Source organism: Hirundo rustica, chromosome 5, assembly GCF_015227805.2.
Source record: "Hirundo rustica isolate bHirRus1 chromosome 5, bHirRus1.pri.v3, whole genome shotgun sequence".
NCBI classification, from domain to species: Eukaryota; Metazoa; Chordata; class Aves; order Passeriformes; family Hirundinidae; genus Hirundo; species Hirundo rustica.
This window is the reverse complement of record NC_053454.1, coordinates 39,610,949-39,632,318: the sequence shown is the minus strand read 5'-3', so window position 1 is coordinate 39,632,318 and position 21,370 is coordinate 39,610,949. Positions and strand designations below refer to the sequence as shown.

Here is a 21,370-nt window from a genome sequence, read left to right as displayed (position 1 = left end):
AACAAAAGTAAAACCCACCCTTAAAGAAAACCACCCAAACAGTAAAAGCCAACAAACTTAGACAGCCACCACCAATAAATAAGCACAAAATCCCCAAACAAACAGAAAAAGAAAATCCCATGGCATTTGCAGAGTCAGAATTACAGCCTTCACCTAGAGGGTTTAAACTGCTCTAGAGACCTGGGAGAGACAGGGTCTTGAATTCCATTTCTTTTTAACAAGAGTTGTTCAACTAACTTGCTTGTGCCTCTCTGAACCCTGCTGATGCTGCTCAGGCCATAGGCATGCATAAACATCCTCCTCTGGGATGCAGATCCTTCCCTGTGCTAATGCACCAGCAGGACGGACTGGATGTGTACGCTTCCATTCTGAGAGGCAGAGAGCAACACCACTGATGGTGGGCAGGAGGCACAGTGGACACCAGGGTCTGGCATAACTCTCCCTCTCAGTTGCTGGCTTTGGTTCTGTCTGCACAGAAAAGCCGACTTTATGAGTGTTTCCAGAGCTCAGTGTGTTTCCCAATACCATGCTGGACCAGATGTATCTGAGTTTTTTAAGTCAGGCCAAGGGGCAAAATGAACATCAAGAAATGCTGGTATCAGTTTTTTCATACTCTAACTCACCCTGGCTATGGCTCCAAAAGACTCTGGCATACCTATTTAATAAACTGGGAAGTGCTTGCATGACTCACCCCCCCAGGACCTCTTTGATCTGACAGCACCAGTGACTCCAGTGACTACCTAAGGCTGCCTTCTCCTTCCCTGCAGCACAGCTTCCAACAGCCATGCTCCTTTGCCTGGTGAAAATCAAAGGCAGAGTTCAAGGGGCCCAATGCTGCTCCAAGTGCCTCCTGTGGGCAAGAAGTGGGCTGCCAAGGGCAATTTTCTTTGAGAGAGTGTGTCTCCAACAGAAACAGACTTTTTCTTTCTCTTTCTGGAGTGCAAACTTGGGAAGCTAGAAAGGACATCTGTATTCACTGGGAAAGGCACAAAAGCCACTACCATCCCTATATGATGCAAAGTCCTTCCCTACATTATGGAAGGCTCCACTTCATCATGGCCCAGTGGCTCTGAGCATGTATGGAGTCATAAACCTACTTTTTTCTCCGTTGCTTAAGTTTGTTGGAAGCCCCAACTGCTCCTGCACCAGCAGTTCAACTCCATTTCAGTAATATTCAACCATTTCTACACCACAAAAATTACATTTAGAGCATGACAGTTACAGCTCAGACCTGTGCTATACTCAACAGAACTAGATGGGGGCATGGAAATTGTGGTCTTAAGTATCTGAAACAAACTGAAAAAAGGACTTTCAAGGTACAGCTGACAGGACAGGTCCTGGATGGCAGGAGAAGGCTAAAATTAGTGATTCTGATTACATCAACACCACCCTGCACTCCCAGTACCCCAATGTGCCTGTTATACTGCCCGCCCTCTGCACCCAGGGGATGAGTTCTACATTTTGGAGAAGCAGTTTCCATCACAGAGTTTTGAGAAGAGCAACCATCTCCAGGTGGATTGGAAATATAGGGCTCTCTCCTGTCTTGTTTATGAAAATGAGCTATGAGATGACTCCAAGCAGGACCATGGAGAGTCTATCCATGCCTACTGCTGGCAAGGACCACCCGTTGTTTATTCCACGTGTGTGCCCCACGCTGGTACCCGTGCACACACTGACACGGGTGTCTGGTGCCATGCTGCTGGCTGAGTCCACCCAGGAGTGCAGGGGCACACACAGAGCGTTTGCTCCTCACAAAATCTCCTCCTGGCTTGGATGCCAGCTTTCAAAGCAAAAAGCACTGAAAAGTCTCTTCTTGTGAAACCGGAAGGACGGTGGACAAAGACAGTGACATTACAAGTGTGTCAAGACTAGTTCAGACTCCATTGCAGAGCCTGAAAAGGCACATTGGTTAGTATCATAATGTCTAGTCACAGTACAGGAACAGCTTGAAAGGATTAAAAACAACCCTATAAGCACGTGCTTACTTGTACAGGCCATTGTAGGTGGGTCTGATTCCTTCCTAAAATAGTGTTCTTCACACAGGCAAGATGTGGATGCTTCATCAAGTGTGTAGCTGTGAGGGGGACATTTGCTGCAGGATGGACTGTGGGGTGAAGCTTTGAAGAACCCAGGTCTGCATACTGTAAAAAGAAGAACCACAGGCTAAGCTCTCCCATCATAAAATTAGTCTCTTCACATTTCCTTTTAACAAAACCCCATATCTTCAGCTATAAAACAGACAAATACTCATGAGCTATTTAATTTGCATACTTTAAAACAGTCTATGCCACTAACAGATAGTGCATACTTAAATATCTGCATGAAAAGAGAATGTGAATTTGTTGATTATTTCTTTTCCCTAGCATCTGCCATTGCTGGGTATTTATTTTCCTTGTTGAATGCATTAGAGGTAATATCATCTGGGCTCTGCTTTAGGAAATATTACTGCGACTTTTTTTTTTTTTTTTTTGTTTCCCCGTTCAGTCTTAGGTAACCAGGTAAAATACATTTCATATTTTTTGTTTAAGATGTTCCACACCCAGAAATCAACGTCTCAGCAAACAAATAACAACACGGTGGTGGAGGAGATCTCCAGATGGACATATTTAAGACATTGTGATAAGGCTACTTCCCTAGAGTCTTTCCCTCTGCAAACCTGTGATGAATTTTAAAGTGCTCCATATGACAGGCTATTCTGGGTATAGTCTGAACCAGGCATGCTCACTATACATGATATTTCTTCCAGCTGCAATACATATGCATGACAAGGACTTGATCTGAGAGCTACTTTTTTTCTTACAAATTCATGGCTATGGGTAGCTTGAGATTTTTTATTTTTTTTTTTAAAGTAGTTTGAAATGAATACAGTAATATCTTGTTTCCATCCCCCTGAAACAAGTGCTTTTTCACCTATGCAAAGCTCTCTGCAGTTCACCTGTGTGTGCACATTCAGCCAGAAGCAGTGACAGCCACAGGTTTGCAAGTGGTTTTTTTTTTAGGGAAAACCCCAGCTGGCTATGTATCATACCATTATATACAAAATTATATCTATCTATCTATACATATATAGATATATACACACACAAATGCACTGTTAGCAAAAGGAGTAAATGTTGATTTTCTGTTTGTCTCAAGAAGCAAAGACAAAGAGACATGTTAAAGCAGCTCTAAAGTGCTGTTACCTTTCTTCCTTCTGAATTGCTTTAAAATATTTCTGCCCAGTATGATATTAATGATGCATAGATCAGCTATCAGACTTGAAGAAGTTACCTGGAAATCTCAGAGCCTTTCCATCTGCATTCAAACTCTCCCAGTTGTAATTAGCTTGCAAAGAAAATGAGTTCACAGCAAAAGCACTAATATTATCCCATCAGGAATGTCCCAGACAATCACGGCATGTGCTAAAACTCAGCAAGTGATGAGAGAATCCATCTTCACTGTAGGTAAAGTATAGGTTTTTACTAGTGATCCCTTTCCTCTGTTGGACCAACTAGGACAACTGCTTCTGAAGTCGGCTCTGCTTCCTGCAGTACCAGAGAAACTCCCTTGACATCTTCCCTTCCCCGTCAGTAATTTCTTCGCCAAAGGTGAGACACTTGCACATCAATTCCCAGCTCCCAGAGTTGAACAGTAAATCTTTGGTGATGAAGACCACTCATGCATCAAATGTGAGATTGAAGAGCATCCAACAGACCTCCCCCAGGCCCCACCTCCTCAGCCTTGCCTGGACTGCGTACCGCTCACACAGCCTGCAGCAGGTCCCAAGCCCAGCACACGCTGCCAGGTCACCACCACGGATCTGCAGCCTCTCCACCCTGCTGTAGGGGGTGATCATCTCCCTTCCAACCTCCCCAAACCAAGCAGCCTCCCACACTATTGCACAGATTCCCTTTCTTCCCACAAGATTGGCAGAGAACAACCGTTTGGACTGGAGGGATTTACAGGTTTTAAAATCCCATTTTCCAAAATTGCTCCTCATCCAACTAGTGTTCCATTCCTAGGCTGTGGTATCCATCTGCAGGGTGCAGGTGTTCTGCTTTGTGCCCAGACACCAGGACCAGCTAACAGATCTAGGGCTGAATCCGTTCTTGATGGCTTTTAGCAGACTTACCACAAGCTGCCCTCATGCTTCATAGCACATCCCTCAGTTTCCAGCACATACTAAAGTTCTTTTATTTACTTTACAATCACCTTCAAATGCTGCCCTACCTACAGCAAGGACTATTACACAGTCCCTGGAGAGTCTTCTGAAAGAGCAGACCACCAAATGCTTCCCCTCTAGCCCACGGTTTGTATTTCAAAGCCAAATCAAACACCCTTGCACATGCAGACAACAGAGATGGGGAAATGAAAGCATGAAAATGTGCAACATGTAACGACAGTGGCGCACATCTAGTGTTTACTCAATGTAATAACCCTCAAAAAAGGACCTGAATTTATCTCATTACTTCCTATCAAGACAAACAGAAAACCATTACAGCACATGAGTTTACTGTGCTTCTATTTTGTGCAAAGCAGCAAATGCAAAATAAGTCAGTTTTCCTTGACAGATTTTAAACGAGGTGCAGCTTGTTGATGATGGTATGGTACGTAGCTCAGCTCAAAGGGAATGTGTGGTTCTCATAAATAAATATGGAGCCAAGAGATGCGCAAGGCAAATAATCCATGTTTTAATGAGAGATGTGAAATAGAACTGAACTAGACTAATTTTTGTACAAACTGCAGGCTCTCGTGGGTCAGGTAAGTCCCATTTCTATTAAAAAAGTATTAGGAGGAATACTCATGAGCATCCCTTTACACTGAAGATATCAGCATGAGTCCTCAAAACAAACAGGCAGCAGAGCAGCATCCCGTTGGACTGAGGTGAAATATTTCTGTGTTAGTTAGAAAGGAAGAATTCAGGGACAGGAAATGGGTTATACAAAAAAGGGGAGTATTGAAAATCAAAATTAATCCAAGAAAATGCCACAGCGAATGGTGTTGGCTGAATCCACATACCTGCAGCAGATATACTTTGGGGAGGACAGGGGGATTTGCAGGGTTCCCCCAGAGTCTTCGAGGCTCCCATGGCCAGCACCTCCTGATGGAAACCACGCTTGCACTACCATGCTCAAGAACAGAAGCAGCTGTAGCTGCACGGGTGTCTCAGGCACAATTTGTATCTACTACAACACTTCCCTCTGTCCCTTCCTGTGTTTGTTTTGTACACAACACAAAGGAGAGGACAGCCTGCGAGATGGTCCAAGCAGCAGTTGTTTGACAGACAGAGATGCTGTGATGAAACAGACCCTGTTTAGATGAAAGCTGATCCTGGGGCACCCTACACCTCCACGCTGCAGAGCAAGTATCACAGTAGGTGCATGAGCGCAGTCTTGGCTGAGCCAAACAGCCAAAAGTAGGAGCTGGTACCCGGTCCATTTTCTGCCACTGGTGGCAATGTCTCAGACGTTTTGCAAATTTGTTTCAGAGCAGAACAGAGCCAAAACCAACTTACCTTGGATGTATCTTGGGTTTTGGTCTCTTATCTTACCATTCCTCTTCTGACAGTCAATCTTATAATCTCTTCATGAAGTATACATGACTTTGTTTAAAATTACATGGGTGTCTGGTGTTTAATTCCTAATTAAATCCTATTTTAGTCTTCTTATATTTTTATCTCAGTATTTCCAATTCACCAGCTATTGAAAGGATACAGAGAACTAGCACAGCACTGTCATACAGATAATGGTACTATCTCTCTTTTAAAGGGGATTGGAAAGCAGGAGAAATAAAATAAGCTTAAGACTCCCCATAATCTGCTGCAAGAAAAGCTGAAAAGAAATTAAATCAAGTTTGAAGCTGTTGATGAGATCTGCTTCTTTCTTCTTAATATTAAACCTCTTTAACTGATTAACAGCCAGCAATGTGTGAAAATAGTCTTTAAATTAAATTGGTTGCTAGAAAAAAATTATTATTTTTAGAGACAGCAAATACGCTATAAACAACCTGCTAGTGTTAGGTAGAAGTGGGATGTGTTTCTGTTAGTAGCACATCCATTATTAGCAAATTAATTTCACTCTTTTAGTTTTTAATAGCAACCACAAAATGTGGCACGCACAGAGCATTAGCACCTGTGCAGCCTCTTCCTGCACACTTTAAAGGGGCCAGAGAGATGGCCATGGTGAAAGATGGCAGCAAGAGCATCTTGGGATTGCAATGGCATGAGCTGATCCCTTAAACCAACAGCAACTGGATTAGAAACTGTCTTTGTACCTTGCAGAGGGGAGCCCACAAGAGCCATGCTGAAAGACACTGTCTCCTGGAAGGAATGTGGGTGGATGGTCCTCTTACAATGAAAACTGGCCTCTGCCAACAACATGCTGGACGTGTTATACCAGTAGTAGAGACACTGAGTACCAGTGAGGAGACAAAGCAAAAAGAGGGGAGAACAAGCCAGTAACACCAGCCAGCTGGGACTACTTGCCAGATTATTTTCTGCAAGCCTTAACATCAAACGATTTGCGGCTGCATGCCTGTAACCATGCCTTCCCTGAGCTTTGGCTGAAGACTGCAGCCGATAGGCAGGGCTACTCTCCTCGCCAGCTGCCCCATGCCTTCACTGCACACTAACCCAAGGCAACACATGCTGGAAGCAAGGACCACACCTCAGGCTCTCCATACTCATGTGACCATGCCAGTAAAACCACCCAACTATCACAGAATCATTAAGTCTGGAAGAGACCCCCAAGATAGTTGAGTGCAAGCTTTGACTGAACACCACCATGGCAACTAAACCATAGCACCAAGTGCCACATCCAGTCATTTCTTGAACGCTCCTAGGGATGGTGACTTCACCACTTCCCAGGGAAGTCTGTTTTAATGCTTGACAGCCCTTTCAGTGAAGAAGTTATTCCTGACGTCCAACCTGAATCTCACCTGGTGCCGCGTGAGGCCACTTCCCCTCATCCTGTCACCAGTTGCCAGGGAGATGATTTCCTTCCTAAAGTATGGCCAGCCTTCCTGGACCCTTTTGTTATTAAGGACTGCATCTGAACCAGTGTCCTGAACAAGCCAAAGTCTGCCCTCTGGAAGTCCAAGGCAGGTTTTGTACACCCCTTTCCTTACCTCACCAAGAGTCAAAAACTTTACAATGCCTTGGTGACAATGCCCAAGGTGGCCTTTGACCACCACACCTCCCACCAGCCCTGCTCTCTTCAAAAGCAGCAGGTCTAGCAGGGCACTGCCCCTGGTAGGCTCACTCACCAGGTGTGTCAGGAAGTTAATATTCCACACACTCCAGGACACTCCTAGACAGTCTCCTCTCCACTGTGCTGAGTTTCTAGCAGACATCCAGGAAGTTTAAGTGTCCCACAAGAACAAAGGATAATGTGAAACGTCAGCCAGCTGCTTGTAGAACACTATCAGTCTCTATCTCATAATCAGTAATAGTGGGAATTCCAGTTTTGTCCTTGTAGAGAGAGAAGCTAGGAAACATGACCCTATATGCCTTGAAACCCCAGGAGATATAAAAAAGGACCAACTTATTACTCTCTTCACACTCTCTTGATGCTGGGAGGATAAGCTCACAGTACTTAAGCGCTTAGGATCAATAAAGTGACCTTTCATACGTCCCAGAACATAAAACTCAAACAGGAATTACACAGTCTCCCTCACAGAGCACCAAATTAGTCTCCACAGTAATCAGAAACCACAAGTATAACTCATAAGGTAGTGCCACTAATCCATTAAAAAGCTAAAGGACTAAACCTAACAAAAATTAATGAGGATAAGAATGCCTACCCTAGATGGAGCACAAGTTATCCGGCTGAACCTGAGGTTTCCTCCCCAGCCTGGAAAGCCCCTTTGCTCCTCTTTCCCATCCTCAGTCCCATTTACCTTTCCAGACTGCCAGCTTCTTCAGACAGGGACACACAGCTCAAATTGTCACAGCTTTTAAAAGTAACCACAGCATAAAACTCTCTGCCCCATGGACAGACCCATGGTCCACAATGAGGCAGCTTTCAGCCAAAACACAAGCAGGAGGGAAGGAGGGAAGTGCGTGCATGTGTGTTTTCAGCTCTGTAGCTCATCAGCTCTGCTTTCATTAGCACATTGCTCTGGTGCAGGGAATATGCCTTGAGAGTTGCAGGATCTGAGCAAAACCAAGCTACAAATAAATCAACCCCTGTTCTCCGGAGCTGCCATGCCTTGAAGTGCTTGCACTGAGAAGAGGGTGCTGCTGCCTCTTAGATGTGTCCAAAACCTATAAAAGGGTTTAGTGAGGTACAGTCTTTACAATGTGGAATCAATTAAAATGCTGAGAGGCTCCAAGCCTCAGCTTGTGCTCCTGACACACTCTTTCACTAACAAGAAAAAACAAAACAGAAAACCACAACGGACTGTCTCCGTGTCTCCCAACAAGCATAAACACATGAATGCCAAGCTTTCCTAAAAACTGTTTCAAGAACTACAGCAACCCACCACAGAGCATCCTTCTGCAGAATTTAGAAGCAGGCTCCGAAGAGCTAATCCAGCCCTCCCTATAAGCTTTCCTGAACTGTAGGCTGACACTGAAATTGCTGCCAAAGCTACATAAAAATGTGTGAAATGCCCTGATTATATCTTTTTTAGGCTTGGTCTCTTCTATCTGCAATAGTACTATGCTGCTTCCTGTAGCATGCCTTGGGGATTTGAAGGGAATTAAATAAATACCCACTAATAAAACACTGTAATTCGAAGCTGCTGGTATGCTTCAACCCAGTAGACTTGCCAGCATCTCTCAGGAAGTCCAGCACCCAATGCTGCAGCCCAAGACATGCTAAAGGTCCTTTTAAATTATATCCTGGAACCTCCTGGCCAAATGAGGCATCTACAGGCTCCACACTTTGAGAAAAGAGACTCGGCCCTAGCTTGGATTTAAACCACTTCATGCATCTCAAATGGGAAATATTCTTTTAAGCTTTTTTGCTTCTGTTCTATGAAAACATTGTTTTTTGATGCTGTCCTGCCCAACCCCATGCTAACTCAGGCTGAATTATTTCCACTCTGTATTGAAATCAGCTCTAGCTCTGAATAAAAAAACAACCTTAGAAACTAGAAAATAAATAAATTAGTACTTTCAGTTCCTTCCTCTGAAATACCACTTTTTTCTATCTCATGGCTCACTAAATTGTGACACAACAATTTATGACATAAGCATAGTTGGTAGAAAACGAAGAATTAACTGCCTCTTATGACATTAATGTCTTTCTTCTAAATGGTATAAAACTGCCTCACATGGCATCACTCTGAAAAATTCATCAAATTCCCAAGTAAACTACATTTTCAAGACATAAAACTACCTAGAACACAACACATTTGAAAATGCTCATGCTTACATTAGTATCTTAATGGGCTATATTTCTGCACATTCTGACTTCGCTCTAAAGAAGATTTTAAAGCAATCAATGAGGCAAAACCTGAGTCAAGCCTAAACTCTCAGCAGTGTGATGGAGGAGCATGGAGAGAGATTTATCCTGGCATATATGCAAACCCACACTATCATTTGGGTTTGATTTCACAGAAGGAAAGCAAGCTATGGAAAATAAATGCTCTTAGGGGAAACAGAAGTTTTTTCAAAAGCATTTAGCACTGCGCAGGCTCGCTCTCTCAGGCTGTGTCAACTGCAGGGCTAGATGGCTTTGGTTTCGTGGGGTCTTCCTTTTTGCCAAACTTTCCTGTCCAAAAAAAGCCTGAAAGAAACAGATACATTTCCAGAGAAAGCACTTAAGTTGAAGTGTCATTTCCTAGCAAACCCAAAATTTCTGTGACCAGCAGCTGCATGCTCTTGCAAGCATGTACAAGGGCTCCTTCAGCTCACAGCACAGGCAGCACCTGCAGTCTTGCTCTCTGGCTACAAGGGACAGATCCAGGTTGATCTCACTTAACCCCAAGTATCTGGCTTAGAATAAAAAAAGGAAGTCCACATCCTGTTGCTACAGCTTTTCTGCCTATTACATTTATAAATTATGTATCTTCATAAATCTCTATGTCTATAAAAATCTGTGTATCTTCCCTTTGTTCTCTGAGGTGTGGGACAAAGATGCACTTAAATTACTGCTAAATTACTCTCTTTGGTTTTTTAATGAAGGCAAACTGAAATCATTTTACTCCCTTAAACAGAGGAAGCCATGATTTACAATGCTGCATCTAAAGGAAAAATACAATTTAAGACACAGAAGGCAGCAGAGACACATTTGCTTCAGCACGCTCGTAAACACAACTTAAGATGCCCGGCTCACACATAACCCGAGAGGCACAGGAATCTATTTCGGGGGTTTCTGCACACAAAGACACGCACCCGGGTTATCCTTTGTTATGCGAATGGTGACTTAGACATTCAAGCTGCATTGTCCTGCTAAGCGAGGGGAGGATTGATGGACAAGCCACAGAACTCCCTCGAGTTCGACAGCAGCATTGGCTGAATCGCAATAACAAGCATCGTCCCTAATGGCAGCTGGGGGACAGGATCAGACTTGAAAATGATGCCGCCAAAACCCCCCTGTGTCCATCTGTATACACCTATTACAGACAGTAATGCAAAGATCAGTTGGCAAAATCTCCTGGAAAATAGGGCTCTTTAAAGCTACATGTTTGCTGGCACAATACTTCAATGAAAGGGTTTTAGTCTTTTGGTTTAGTCTGCCATAGGGATCTGGAGCCCAACCGGCAAAGAAAGAAACATTCTTTAATTACATTGTGGTTTGGACAACTGCAAACCGTTGTGGTTAAGAAATATGATGATTGGGAGGATTTATTTTGATGATTTATGCCATGTGTGTTTATTCTATCAACATTTTAAGGTTTTAGCCTGAATAATAAACTGTACATATGCAGACAGTAAAGAGAATTAAAAATTCTTAAAATATTTCCCTCCAATTGGCTCTACCTTGCTTAACTTCATTTGTGTGAACAAGATTTCTTGCTGGTATAAAATCAGCCTTTCCACTGCTGAGTATTTGGTCTAAAATAGGCAGCATCCCACCAATCTACAGTGATGCTAACACCTACTCAAAAGGATCCTTTCAAAGCTGGCGTCAAACGTTTAAGGGCTTGTTTGCTTCTAGCTTTATGATCATCTGTCTCAGGAGGTAAATTCGGCAGGACTGGCTGTAGACAATTTGTTTCAAAATTGTTCCTCTGTAATTTATGGCTGAACATATGTCACTCCAGACACATCTATTCAAATTCCATCAGAGGGCAACGGAGATGGATCTTTTACAGTCCTGACAAAAAAAAAAAAAAACAACAAAAAAGGACAGGAAGGATTTATCCGGAGCTGACATTACTAAGTGTGATAATGGGTTTATGCACAGAACAAGGACTCTGGGGAAGAGATGTTTCTTGGTGTGTGGTTTTTGTTGGGGAATTTTGTTGTCATTGAAAATTTAAGGTAGAGGTGCTGATAACCGCTTTTGCTGTGGGCAGGCAGCCGAGAGGTGCACAGAAAGAAAGACAGACATATCTCTTGGGGAACACCTCCCTTCAGTCATGCCACTTTCCACAGAAGCTCATGGGTTTTTGCATTGGAGCACACTGGTTGGAGTTACAGAAGGAGGTCTCACTGAGCTAAATTCTGCCCTGATATACATACCACAAGAGGTTCTGGCTTGCTAGAAGGCCACAAATCAAGGAGTGTGTACAAGGAAGACACGGCAAATATTAATACCCTGAGAAATTTAACCAGGAAAGCTAAGGAAGCTCTAAACACGCAACCAAGTGCAGAAACATCAGTTATCCCATCACATACAGATAGAATGCTCTTGTTTCAGTTTAACTTCATTATTTTGGTTTAATTAACCAGACATAAAAATATTGAAATTATTTGTGAAGTTGATTAAACTACCCTTTTGGGTTAGATGAACACTGCAACACTTTACAGCTCATCTGCCTTGCCAACTAACTCCATCAAACAGCTCCTCTTTAGGAACAAGTTCAACAAAGGGCAACCTGAGGCATTGCTGGCTCCTCCCATGCCAGCCTGACAATATTGGGAGCTTTTCTTCTGCGTTGCAATCTGTCAGAGAATTTATTTCTGGACTATCTTGTTTCTGGAGGAAAACTTGATGCATATAAAAAATGCTCAAACACAAGATAAAACAATATAACTTGACACTTTAAACCTCCTGGTTTTGAAGCCAATCTCAATACTGCCTGGGCAGGAAGCCTTGTAGTTTTTGGATGCTGGAGTTGGGTCATCCTCGCCTTGAACTAGCTAGAACTGCCATGACTCCAGCCCAATCAGAAAAAAAACAAAAGCCCAGAGGGGGAAAAAAAAAATGCAGTTCTATCCCCAGAAGATGTTTTATCAGACATATAAACATTACTTTCCATATAACATAAACATTACTTTGCATGTAAACAGTACTTTTCTGAGACAAAAGCATCCATTGGGAAGAGACATCCTGCTAACAACCCTGTCCACTGCCTCTTCTCAAAGGTTTTGTTCTCGCCCCCAAAATGGCTGTTTGATACATGCAACTGCTCCAGAAATTCACATATGAAGCAAAAACTAAACCAAAGCAAACACTTTCCCTCATGCTACATGAAGCCTTACCATAATGTCCTTCCTGCCAAATCTATTTCCCCATACCATAAAGCACTAGCCTGAAGCACACTTTGCAGCAGCAATGCTGGCATTCTCACAGGCTTTTTATTTAAGGTTGTGAGCTGCCAAAGTTTGATTTATGGAGATTTAATTCTCAAACTTTTATAAAGGAATACTGCTGCTCACAAGGCTCTCCAGCTATATCTAAAGAAATAAGCATTGTCTTTGTCCGCTTGCTTGCCCTGGAAATACAGCATTGCCTTTATTTGTAATTTTTGCTGCATCTCTGCACCATTGCATTGCATCAACTTGAACAGTCTTTCTGAGGCAGCTTGGGGAAAAAAAAACCCAAACCAAACCTTCTGCTTTACGGAAATCATTCATGCTGGATTTCTTCAAGGGAAGACTGGAAGACACCAAGAGGGGAGAAGAGGGAGCAGTTGGCACGGGCACAAGGGCACTGAACCCTTGGTTTGGCATACCTATGCCCTGCAAGAATAAAGGCTGCAACCTGCTTGTCTTATGTCTTATACACAGCCACCCTCAACAGGTTTCTACTCCTCACTGCCAGCTCCAATTCCACACCTTGTTTTCAAAGTGCTGTGGCATCTGTCCTGTGGTACCCAGCAGGTGAGGGTGTTATGGGGAGATGCTGCCTGTCCGCTCAGCAGCCCTGAAATGTAGAGGTTGCAGGAGAATATGAAGAATCAGTCTTGTCACAAGGAAGAGAAGGGCCCCAAAAAACCTGAGATGGAAAAACAGGTTACGAGCCTTTTTGAGAAGAAAGCCTGAAAATGAGATGACCACCAGCAAAGCCAGCAGAAGGCAAATGTATAACTTTCTGTATTGATTCTTCTATTTGAAGAGGTACACTTTGCACTGAAAGACCGAATGGGAGTTCCCATTTGGACTCAAGTATGGACTGGTAATATTCTCTTCCCTGTCATATCTTGGCCTCCGCAATATCTAGCATCCATCCCATACGGATGCACTTTTGCATGTTGGTTTCTTTTCAGATGCGCTAGAGAGCAGCCAGAAACTTCTGTGGCTCTTGACACTTAGCCCAAATACCATTTACAACTTATTTTTTTCAAATTTGTGCGAGTGGTAAAAATACAAGGTTCATTATTCCACACAGAAATTCTCTCATCATCCAGCCAAATTTAAAAATAAATAGTTGCAATTAAATGTGTCGCAACATTATTTATGTAGATGCATTCAATTTGCAGAAAGCTGCTATAAAAATACTCCCCTTCAATCCATGGGAAATTTATTGCACTTTTATTGTATATTTTCTTCTCCCTGCTCAAATGTATGTTTCTCCCTGCCTTTTTTTCACCCGTGTTATTTAACACATCCTTTCCCAGCCACTGTTTCTCCTACATTTGTCTTGAAAGAATGAGGGATGTAATCCAAATCCAAATGTTTCTTGATTATTTGTGAACAAGGCTGCTAAATGATTACTAGACACATAATTCCAGTATTTCCCTTGCAATCAAGCACCACTCCTTGTCTCTGCATTTGGCTCTTACAGCTGTTGGGTGAATGATATGCACCAAGGCTGCCCAAGGCTTCCGAGTGCATATTAATTCTGTCAGAAACTCCAGACACTCTAAAGAATTGCTAATTTAACAACAGACTGTGAAATTATTTTTTTCTTTCTTTATTAATTGCTGTGCTATTCGAAAGTGACTTCACTGCCCCGACTGTATTTGGCATGAAGAACGGGGGGTATTTCATTCTGTGAGCAAACAACTGAAAGCTTTCTCCCCAGCAGTCCCTGTATTCATAACCAAATATAAATATGTGAAACAACTGCTAATAAAAACAGGTTAACTTGCTGCAGGTGTTCCTCTGTCAATTTAGCCAGGTGATATTAGTAAAATCTGACAGGGAAGCACAGTGATATATTTCATTTTGCCTTGACATTTTGATTCTGTTTGTTAGAGTGTATGTGCAGGGATCTGGCTTTTTCTCCAAGACCTCTATACCTGTCAGTCTGTACAAACAGGACTTGACAAGATGTCCATTTAGCAGGATGGGAGGGCAAAGGAAAAAAAAAAAAAAAAAGGAAAAAAAGAGATGGAGAGACCAGGTATCTGGGTAATCTGGGTAAAGCTGCACTGCAGTGCAAAAATGGATGCTTTTCACATACCGAGCAACTTGAAAAAAAAAAAAGAGCAGCTTGATATGCAGGATCTGAGACAGTTTGCATCCTTTAATCAATAGTTCCTTCGAGAAAGGTGGCCAAGAATAACAGAAATTGATGGTAGAGGAGAAAGAAGACGAAAGGCAAGAGCTGGAGAAAGCAAAGGATCACTGTACACTCATCCACAGAAAGATTTTTGGCAAATCTTAATTATTTTTTAAGAAGAGAGATAAAAAAGGATGCTTTCATTTGCTCGAGAGAAATTAGATTTAAGAATAAATCTAAATAGGAAGTTTTGCTTTCCAAGGCTGCCTTTTTCTAGCCTGAGGAAGGAAGCAGAAGGTGATGAAGCTGTCTCTTCCAGGGATAATGTAGGAATTTAGAAACCTTCAGCTTGTTTCTCCCTGCAAAGAACTTTGGATGAGAAGCAAGCAAATGATTTACAGTGAAACAGAGCACAAAATAGCTACAAAGATGAAACAACAGAAAATGAATGCAGCATTAAGCAAGACAGTAACCAGAGTTTAGAGACTTATGGTTACTGGCTGGTGTATAAAGATAAGAAAGGGATTCTGATAGTCTGGGTGATTCCTGCATCTCTGCAGGCACACTTTAAAAGCAAAACTGAATACACAACTCTAGTTAAAATTCAGAAAAAAAAAGTATTAATCAGTGGGGTTTTAACCATACCTTACCTTTCAAAATATGCCTCTACACAGCATCAGCCACACCAGTGCTGCCTACAGGCTGCTTGGCCAGGCAAGTGCTTGCCTCTTCCTCCTCCAGAATGCAGGACAGCTGCTCCCGCCACATCTACACCAGGCTGCAGAGGAATCGTCCTCTGGCCCCCTCCTCTCAAGGCCACGCAGCTGAACACACAGTGCTCATGGTCCAACACATATGAGAGATCGCAGGACGAGTCCAGCACCCAGCCACTCCCCAGCTCACACAGGACCAGCTGGGGGCTGCCTGAGGGACAGGAGAGCTGGTCATCCCATGGCTACAGGAGGGCACACACTGTACCACCACACACACATCCACCTACAGCTCAGCCTGGGAGCGGGACCAAACCATTACACAGCTGGGCCGGACACCACCAAAGTCACCAAACCTGGTCCCAGACCTCAGGCATGTCTGCAAATGACCTGCCATCCCCCAAAAAGGGAAGGCTTGAAATAAGTTTGTGTCAAAAAGAACCCACGACAGACATCCCTGAGCAGTTTTGCACCTTCACAGAACTCCTGTATATCACTTCTGGCATAAAGTGATGGAAGATCTCAGTTGAGCAGAGCCAGTCATGTCCTCCTTACCTTGCTGCTCCACTGAGGTAGAAAATATGTATTAGTGAAACCATAAAGCACGTACAGTTATGGCTGCAAACCCAGTAATCTCTACTGATGTAGGTAAATTGCTGACCTCTCTATCACTGTTACTTATGATGCAAAAAAAACCTTGGGTTTTCTCCGCAGCTTAATAAAACCTGTGGGGAATTGGCGCAAAGCTTTCATTCGTTATAGCCAGCCTTTAATGTAGAAGTCTAGATTTCCTGGAGGGGAACTGCAGAGTTTAGAATAATTAGTGATTTACATATAGAGCTGTCAACAGAGATTCATGGTATTAAGTTACCATGATGAAGGGTTCCACCCTCTCAGTTGCTACATTGGATTTGATTTTATTTAAAAATTCAGTGTTTTAATTCTGCTCACATTCTGCAATTGCTAGTAAAGTGGCCTGAAGCGGACAGCAAGAGGAGAGCACTAAATCGAAGGCTTAAATCACTTCTTCCTCAGTTCCCCCTGGCAGATTTAAAGAGCGACCTGGCACTAATGCTTTCGGATAATATACTGTTGGACCTGACACAGCAGAGAAACTCTGCTTCAAATCACACAATGGTCCAGATGACCATGCAATTACAATTAACCTCCTGCCCGCTGTGCCTAATGACAAATGATCATGTGAATGATAGACTCAGGAAAGGACCCAGGTATCAAAAAAATTATTTCTGATTCTTACATATTTAAAAAGCCATTTGCAGTTAGGAAAAAGCCAGGGGACACTAATTTTACTTTTGCATCCAAAAGAAATGACTAACCCCTTGATAATACACATGCAGGCATAAGCACAGGCTGTCAGCCTCCTAGCAGCAAGAGGGATGCATGGAAGTATCCTTCCGCCAGAGCACTGTAATCGGAAAAGTACTAATATCCTCCACTGCTGTAAATCTCAGCCCAGACCAGAGAGCATGAATTTTGTCCATGCTGGATCAAAAAAGGTAATATAACCTCAAAATAGCACATAATATTTTTTGGCACACTTACTGGGACCATGGGGCTCGCATTACAAGGTCAATAAGTAGGGAGTTATCCTATGTTGTTCCGTCAGGTTTTGTGCTTCTCCTGCTTTATGTCCCTCATCTCCTACTTACCTCTAGACCTCTCTTTACGAGGGAGTAAAGCCTCCTCTCTCTGCTCACACAGCATCTTCAGAAGAAAGCAGAGCTATTTTCCAGTCTGCGCCCTCTGAAGAACAGCGACGCACAAAGATCACACCATCCTGGGAAGTGCTGGGGACACCTGTTTCCTTTCCTGTACTTGGCTTACTTCCTGTACTTTCCTTTATTTGCCCCAGTTGTGCTCCTGGTCAGAAGATCTGTCAGCAGAGCACTTGGAGTGATCTCTACCTCACTTGCTTCAGTGAAGCAAGCCCATTAATTTAAATAATTTTTTGAGGTTTTTGAGAAGTCACTCATTCTAATTAGTGTCCAGACCTAATGGGGCAGAAACCTCCAGCTCAGGAGCAGCAGAGTATGTGTGTGTGTGTACACATATTTTTACGTTTACATGTATAGGACATGTTTATGCAAATTTTATCTCCCATTCTTCCTAAATCTGACATTTTCCACATCTCCCAAGAATGGCAGAAGCAATGTGGATATGGCCATTCACCGCTTGAAAGCATCAAATCAGTGGCAGGTACTACCAAGGCTTCTTCTGAAGAAAAAGCAAGCCTTTAGGCCTTCCTTGCTCCAGAGTCAAAGGATGCAGCACCCCCAGACATCCACGGGCCACAGCCCCATCCAAGATAAATGGGCAGCATCATGCCTAGGCAGGCCCCTCCTGCAGCACCTGTTATGGCAAGTATTTATGAAATTGTATGCTGAGCTGTTTTATAGAAGCTAATCACAGGCATAACACAATTAGGAGATAAGCCTTGCAACGTAGAACATTATGTATAAGGGTTTCTACATATATTTATGGCACCTGTTTCAGCATGCCTCCAGACAGAGTCTTCTCCTGTAAAAGAAATATACTATACTCTGGCGATTTATTCTGATACTTGATTAGGGAAACATTGCTTTATGAATTCTAAGCCATGACATTTTCACTAATCTTTCCATTTCAACAGCACAGAAAGGAATGTCTTTCATACCTCCATACTTATCATTTTCAAGCTGAGTATATTATCTACTCGTCACTGGATTTCCTTGATAGCCCTTAAGAAAAATAAAACAGACCACCACAGTCTGTGAAACTTATGTGTGGCTTACTCAGAGAGCTGTATGTCATTCCAAAGATGAGCAAATGTAGAAACTAGCTCTCATCTTTATTCTAAAGTGTTTCAAATAAATAAAAAAAACATATTGCTATCTGTTATTTCCCTTCAATTAGACTGCTGCTTGAAAGGTTACAAGCGATAATGTTTTTACTTTTGCAGAAGGCCATGCATTAAACTTCTCATACTGCCTTGCAGGGATCAAATAGAGACTGTTTGTTGTCAGATTTCCTAAACTTGCTCTTCTGCCATGCCCCAGTGCAGCAGCTACCACTGCCCTGCACACCAGTCTGCCCCTGAGAGACCTCACATTGCCATCCTTGCAGCACCCCTCCTCCTGATCCCCAACCCCACAGGCGTTTTAGCACCTAAACAAACAGTTAGGAACTCCTCAGCTGTAGTTTCCAAGTTACAGATTTAATTTTGTGTTGCTTGTTGGGTCCCTGAGCAGCGTGAGCTGTTCTTGTGTGCCATGATACCTTGTCCACTGACAGTTTTACCTGGGACAGCTCTCTAACCACGGAGCATCATATGGACCAACAACCTAGAACACGTAGATTCATGAGGGGATAGAACTTGAAGATGTGTCCTGGGAGTGCACTGTTGCTCACATTGCCTGCTCTGGGTTTCTCTAAGGGGCCAAGCTACGGCCAGCACAAAACAGAGACCTTGAAAGATTCATACCACTCTGCTTCAGCCTATGAATCCATTCCCAAGACATCATCCCACCTGCTAATGTAGAAAGAGCCTCTGCTATCATTAACTAAAACAATTGTGCCTTTTGTTCTGCCATAATACAAACCTATAGCAGCCTTTATTATATATTCAGACTCAACCTGTCTTTGGAATTTACTTTCCCAATAGTTGTCATGCTCCAACACTTGTCAGTTAACTCAGATAACAAAATATTACTCTGATATTCACAGCACAATTTAGAAATTCCCTACACAAACTACAGGGAATTCTGCCAGTTCTGAGATAAATTAACTGCTTATCAAAAGCAAAACTGACAAGGGTTGTGTTTTGTTGTGTGGTTTTTTTTTTTGTTTTTTTTTTTTTTCATGAATCCATGGTTTATTACTTCCTAGCCCCGTAACACTACTTAGCTTTTTCATGATCCATGCATGAAGATATTTAGATATATCACCTTGGATTAATAACAACACAATTACAACCACTTAATGTGTTTAAGGGAACAGTCCCAGCTTAATTTCCAGTAGAAGCATGCTCTGCTAGCAAGGCAAAAACCATCAGCCTGTGCTCAAACCTTCCTTTAGCTGCCTATCCAGAAACTTCCGTGCCCACCAGCACCACTGAGTCCCTGATTGCAGCTCCTCAGGGCCAAGTACACACGGCTCCTTTCAGGGTCTGACTGCAGCTCTTTCTTTTCTCACACCCAGATCAATACCACCACAGCTCTTCCTCCTGATGTTATGCTGAACTCAGGCAGAGCAACCTTTTTTTCCTCATGAAATCAGCCTTCTGGGTCCCATTTTGGAGGTTATCTTCTAAAAAGCCCCAAATTGAGCCTGGCAGCAATTGAGTCCCAAGCCCCGGAGTTTTCTCAGGACTTAAATGCCAAAGCATTTTGGCTTCCCATGCCCCAGGAAAAGAAATTTACTCCAGAGACCTTATGGGCACAAGCATGCCAAGTCCTCTTGGCCTGAAGGGTGTAAGAAAGCTACCAGAAGGTTACTGAAATCAGCCCTACACATACAGCAGCCCAGGCTTGTGCTCAGCAGCCTGCCTACAGAGAAGCTGGCATCCCACCACTAAATAACTCATTCCTCTCTGTCACAAGTAGTCCATTATCCTTCCAACCAATTTCCAAACCTCTCTTTCTGGGGTGTGTGTGGGGAAAAGTATAATGTTCCCAACATGGAACAAAAGGGCGGGTATATTTCAGTGCCAGAGCAGAATTGATACTGCCCACACAACCTGGGGTTTGGAAATAATGTATTTATAGAAGTACATTAAGACCAATTTAGAAAAGGTTGATTAGATAAAGTAATGCTCATTCAGGCAAGCCTAAACAATTTTCTTATTTCATTGAATCAGCAATAATGTACTCCTACAAACGCAAAAAATATATATCTAATCACCTCCTCCTTCAGTGACTTCTCCTGTTGTTCCTTTCGGTTGGCAGCATTTGGTTTGGGTTGTTTTCAGAAAGAGAAAAAAACCCCCAGTAACTCATTTATAAAACCTTCCCTTCCTGGTAATTTTATTTTATCTCTGTAGCATAAGGCAATCTAGCAGAAGCAAACATTGTTTACTTGTTAATACCAAGACAGAACTCTTAAAGAGAGTCGATGAGACCACAGAGGAAAACTATTGTTTTCTTTGTTGTTCTGCTGGAAGACCTGCGGTAACATGTCAGACATTGGCAGAGTCTTTTGGGGAAAATACAAATAGTTCCTCTCTTTTCATCCATATGCATGGGAAATCGTGCTGGACTGCAAGCACGGGAAGATTTTGTGTTGCTGCTCCAGCTACATCTTCTCACACCATAAGAACACCTGCTTTAAAGAAAAAAACACTCCAATTTCTAATTCAGAAATCAAGGTATTTTTAAAAGGCTGACTGTTTGATTCTGTTACTGGATCTACTGATTACCACAAGATACACCTCAGGAGATACACAGAGCTAACTGCAGACCAGGCTTCTGTGCCTGAGTCCCGGCACTCCACAGCCCCTGGGTGAGCCCCAAAACCAGGATCCAACCCACCGGCGCTCAGATGAACTGAGAAATTGAGGGGCTGCAAACAAGAGAGGGTCCTACCCAGACATATGCAAACAAAATCCTTTTGTTTTTGTTGCATGGTGACAATATCTGTTATTAGGACACTGGCTGTTTACCTGTGGGTTTCATGGCTGTCTTAAGAGTGCCTGCAGCTCAGCATCACCTCTGGATCTCAGACTGCCTCCTAACCTCTCTCTTCAATTTTCACCCTCTCCATTATTTGCCTCTAGCTTTAGGAGGAATTAATATTTCTTTAAAGCAACCTGGATAGAAGAATGGTCTTTGTCACGTCTTTTCTATGCAAGGATTTGCCTCCGAGATATGAGGGCACATATATGTTCCTGCAACGATTTCATGGAAG

At 42.9% G+C, this 21,370-nt stretch overlaps 1 protein-coding gene across 5 annotated transcripts in view; it reads right to left on the bottom strand.

Moving 5' to 3' along the window:
* Positions 1-21,370, bottom strand: part of EPHA5 (EPH receptor A5) — a 193,939-nt gene that overhangs the window by 85,241 nt on the left and 87,328 nt on the right. For 4 of the 5 annotated variants that reach the window (XM_058420826.1, XM_040063610.2, XM_040063611.2 and 1 more), the window contains exon 4: positions 1,986-2,141. The exons of the other annotated variant lie outside the window; for it this stretch is intronic. In XM_058420826.1, coding sequence (XP_058276809.1) covers positions 1,986-2,141 — 156 coding nt within the window. The remainder of the gene's footprint in view (positions 1-1,985; positions 2,142-21,370) is intronic. 5 annotated transcript variants of the gene reach the window in all.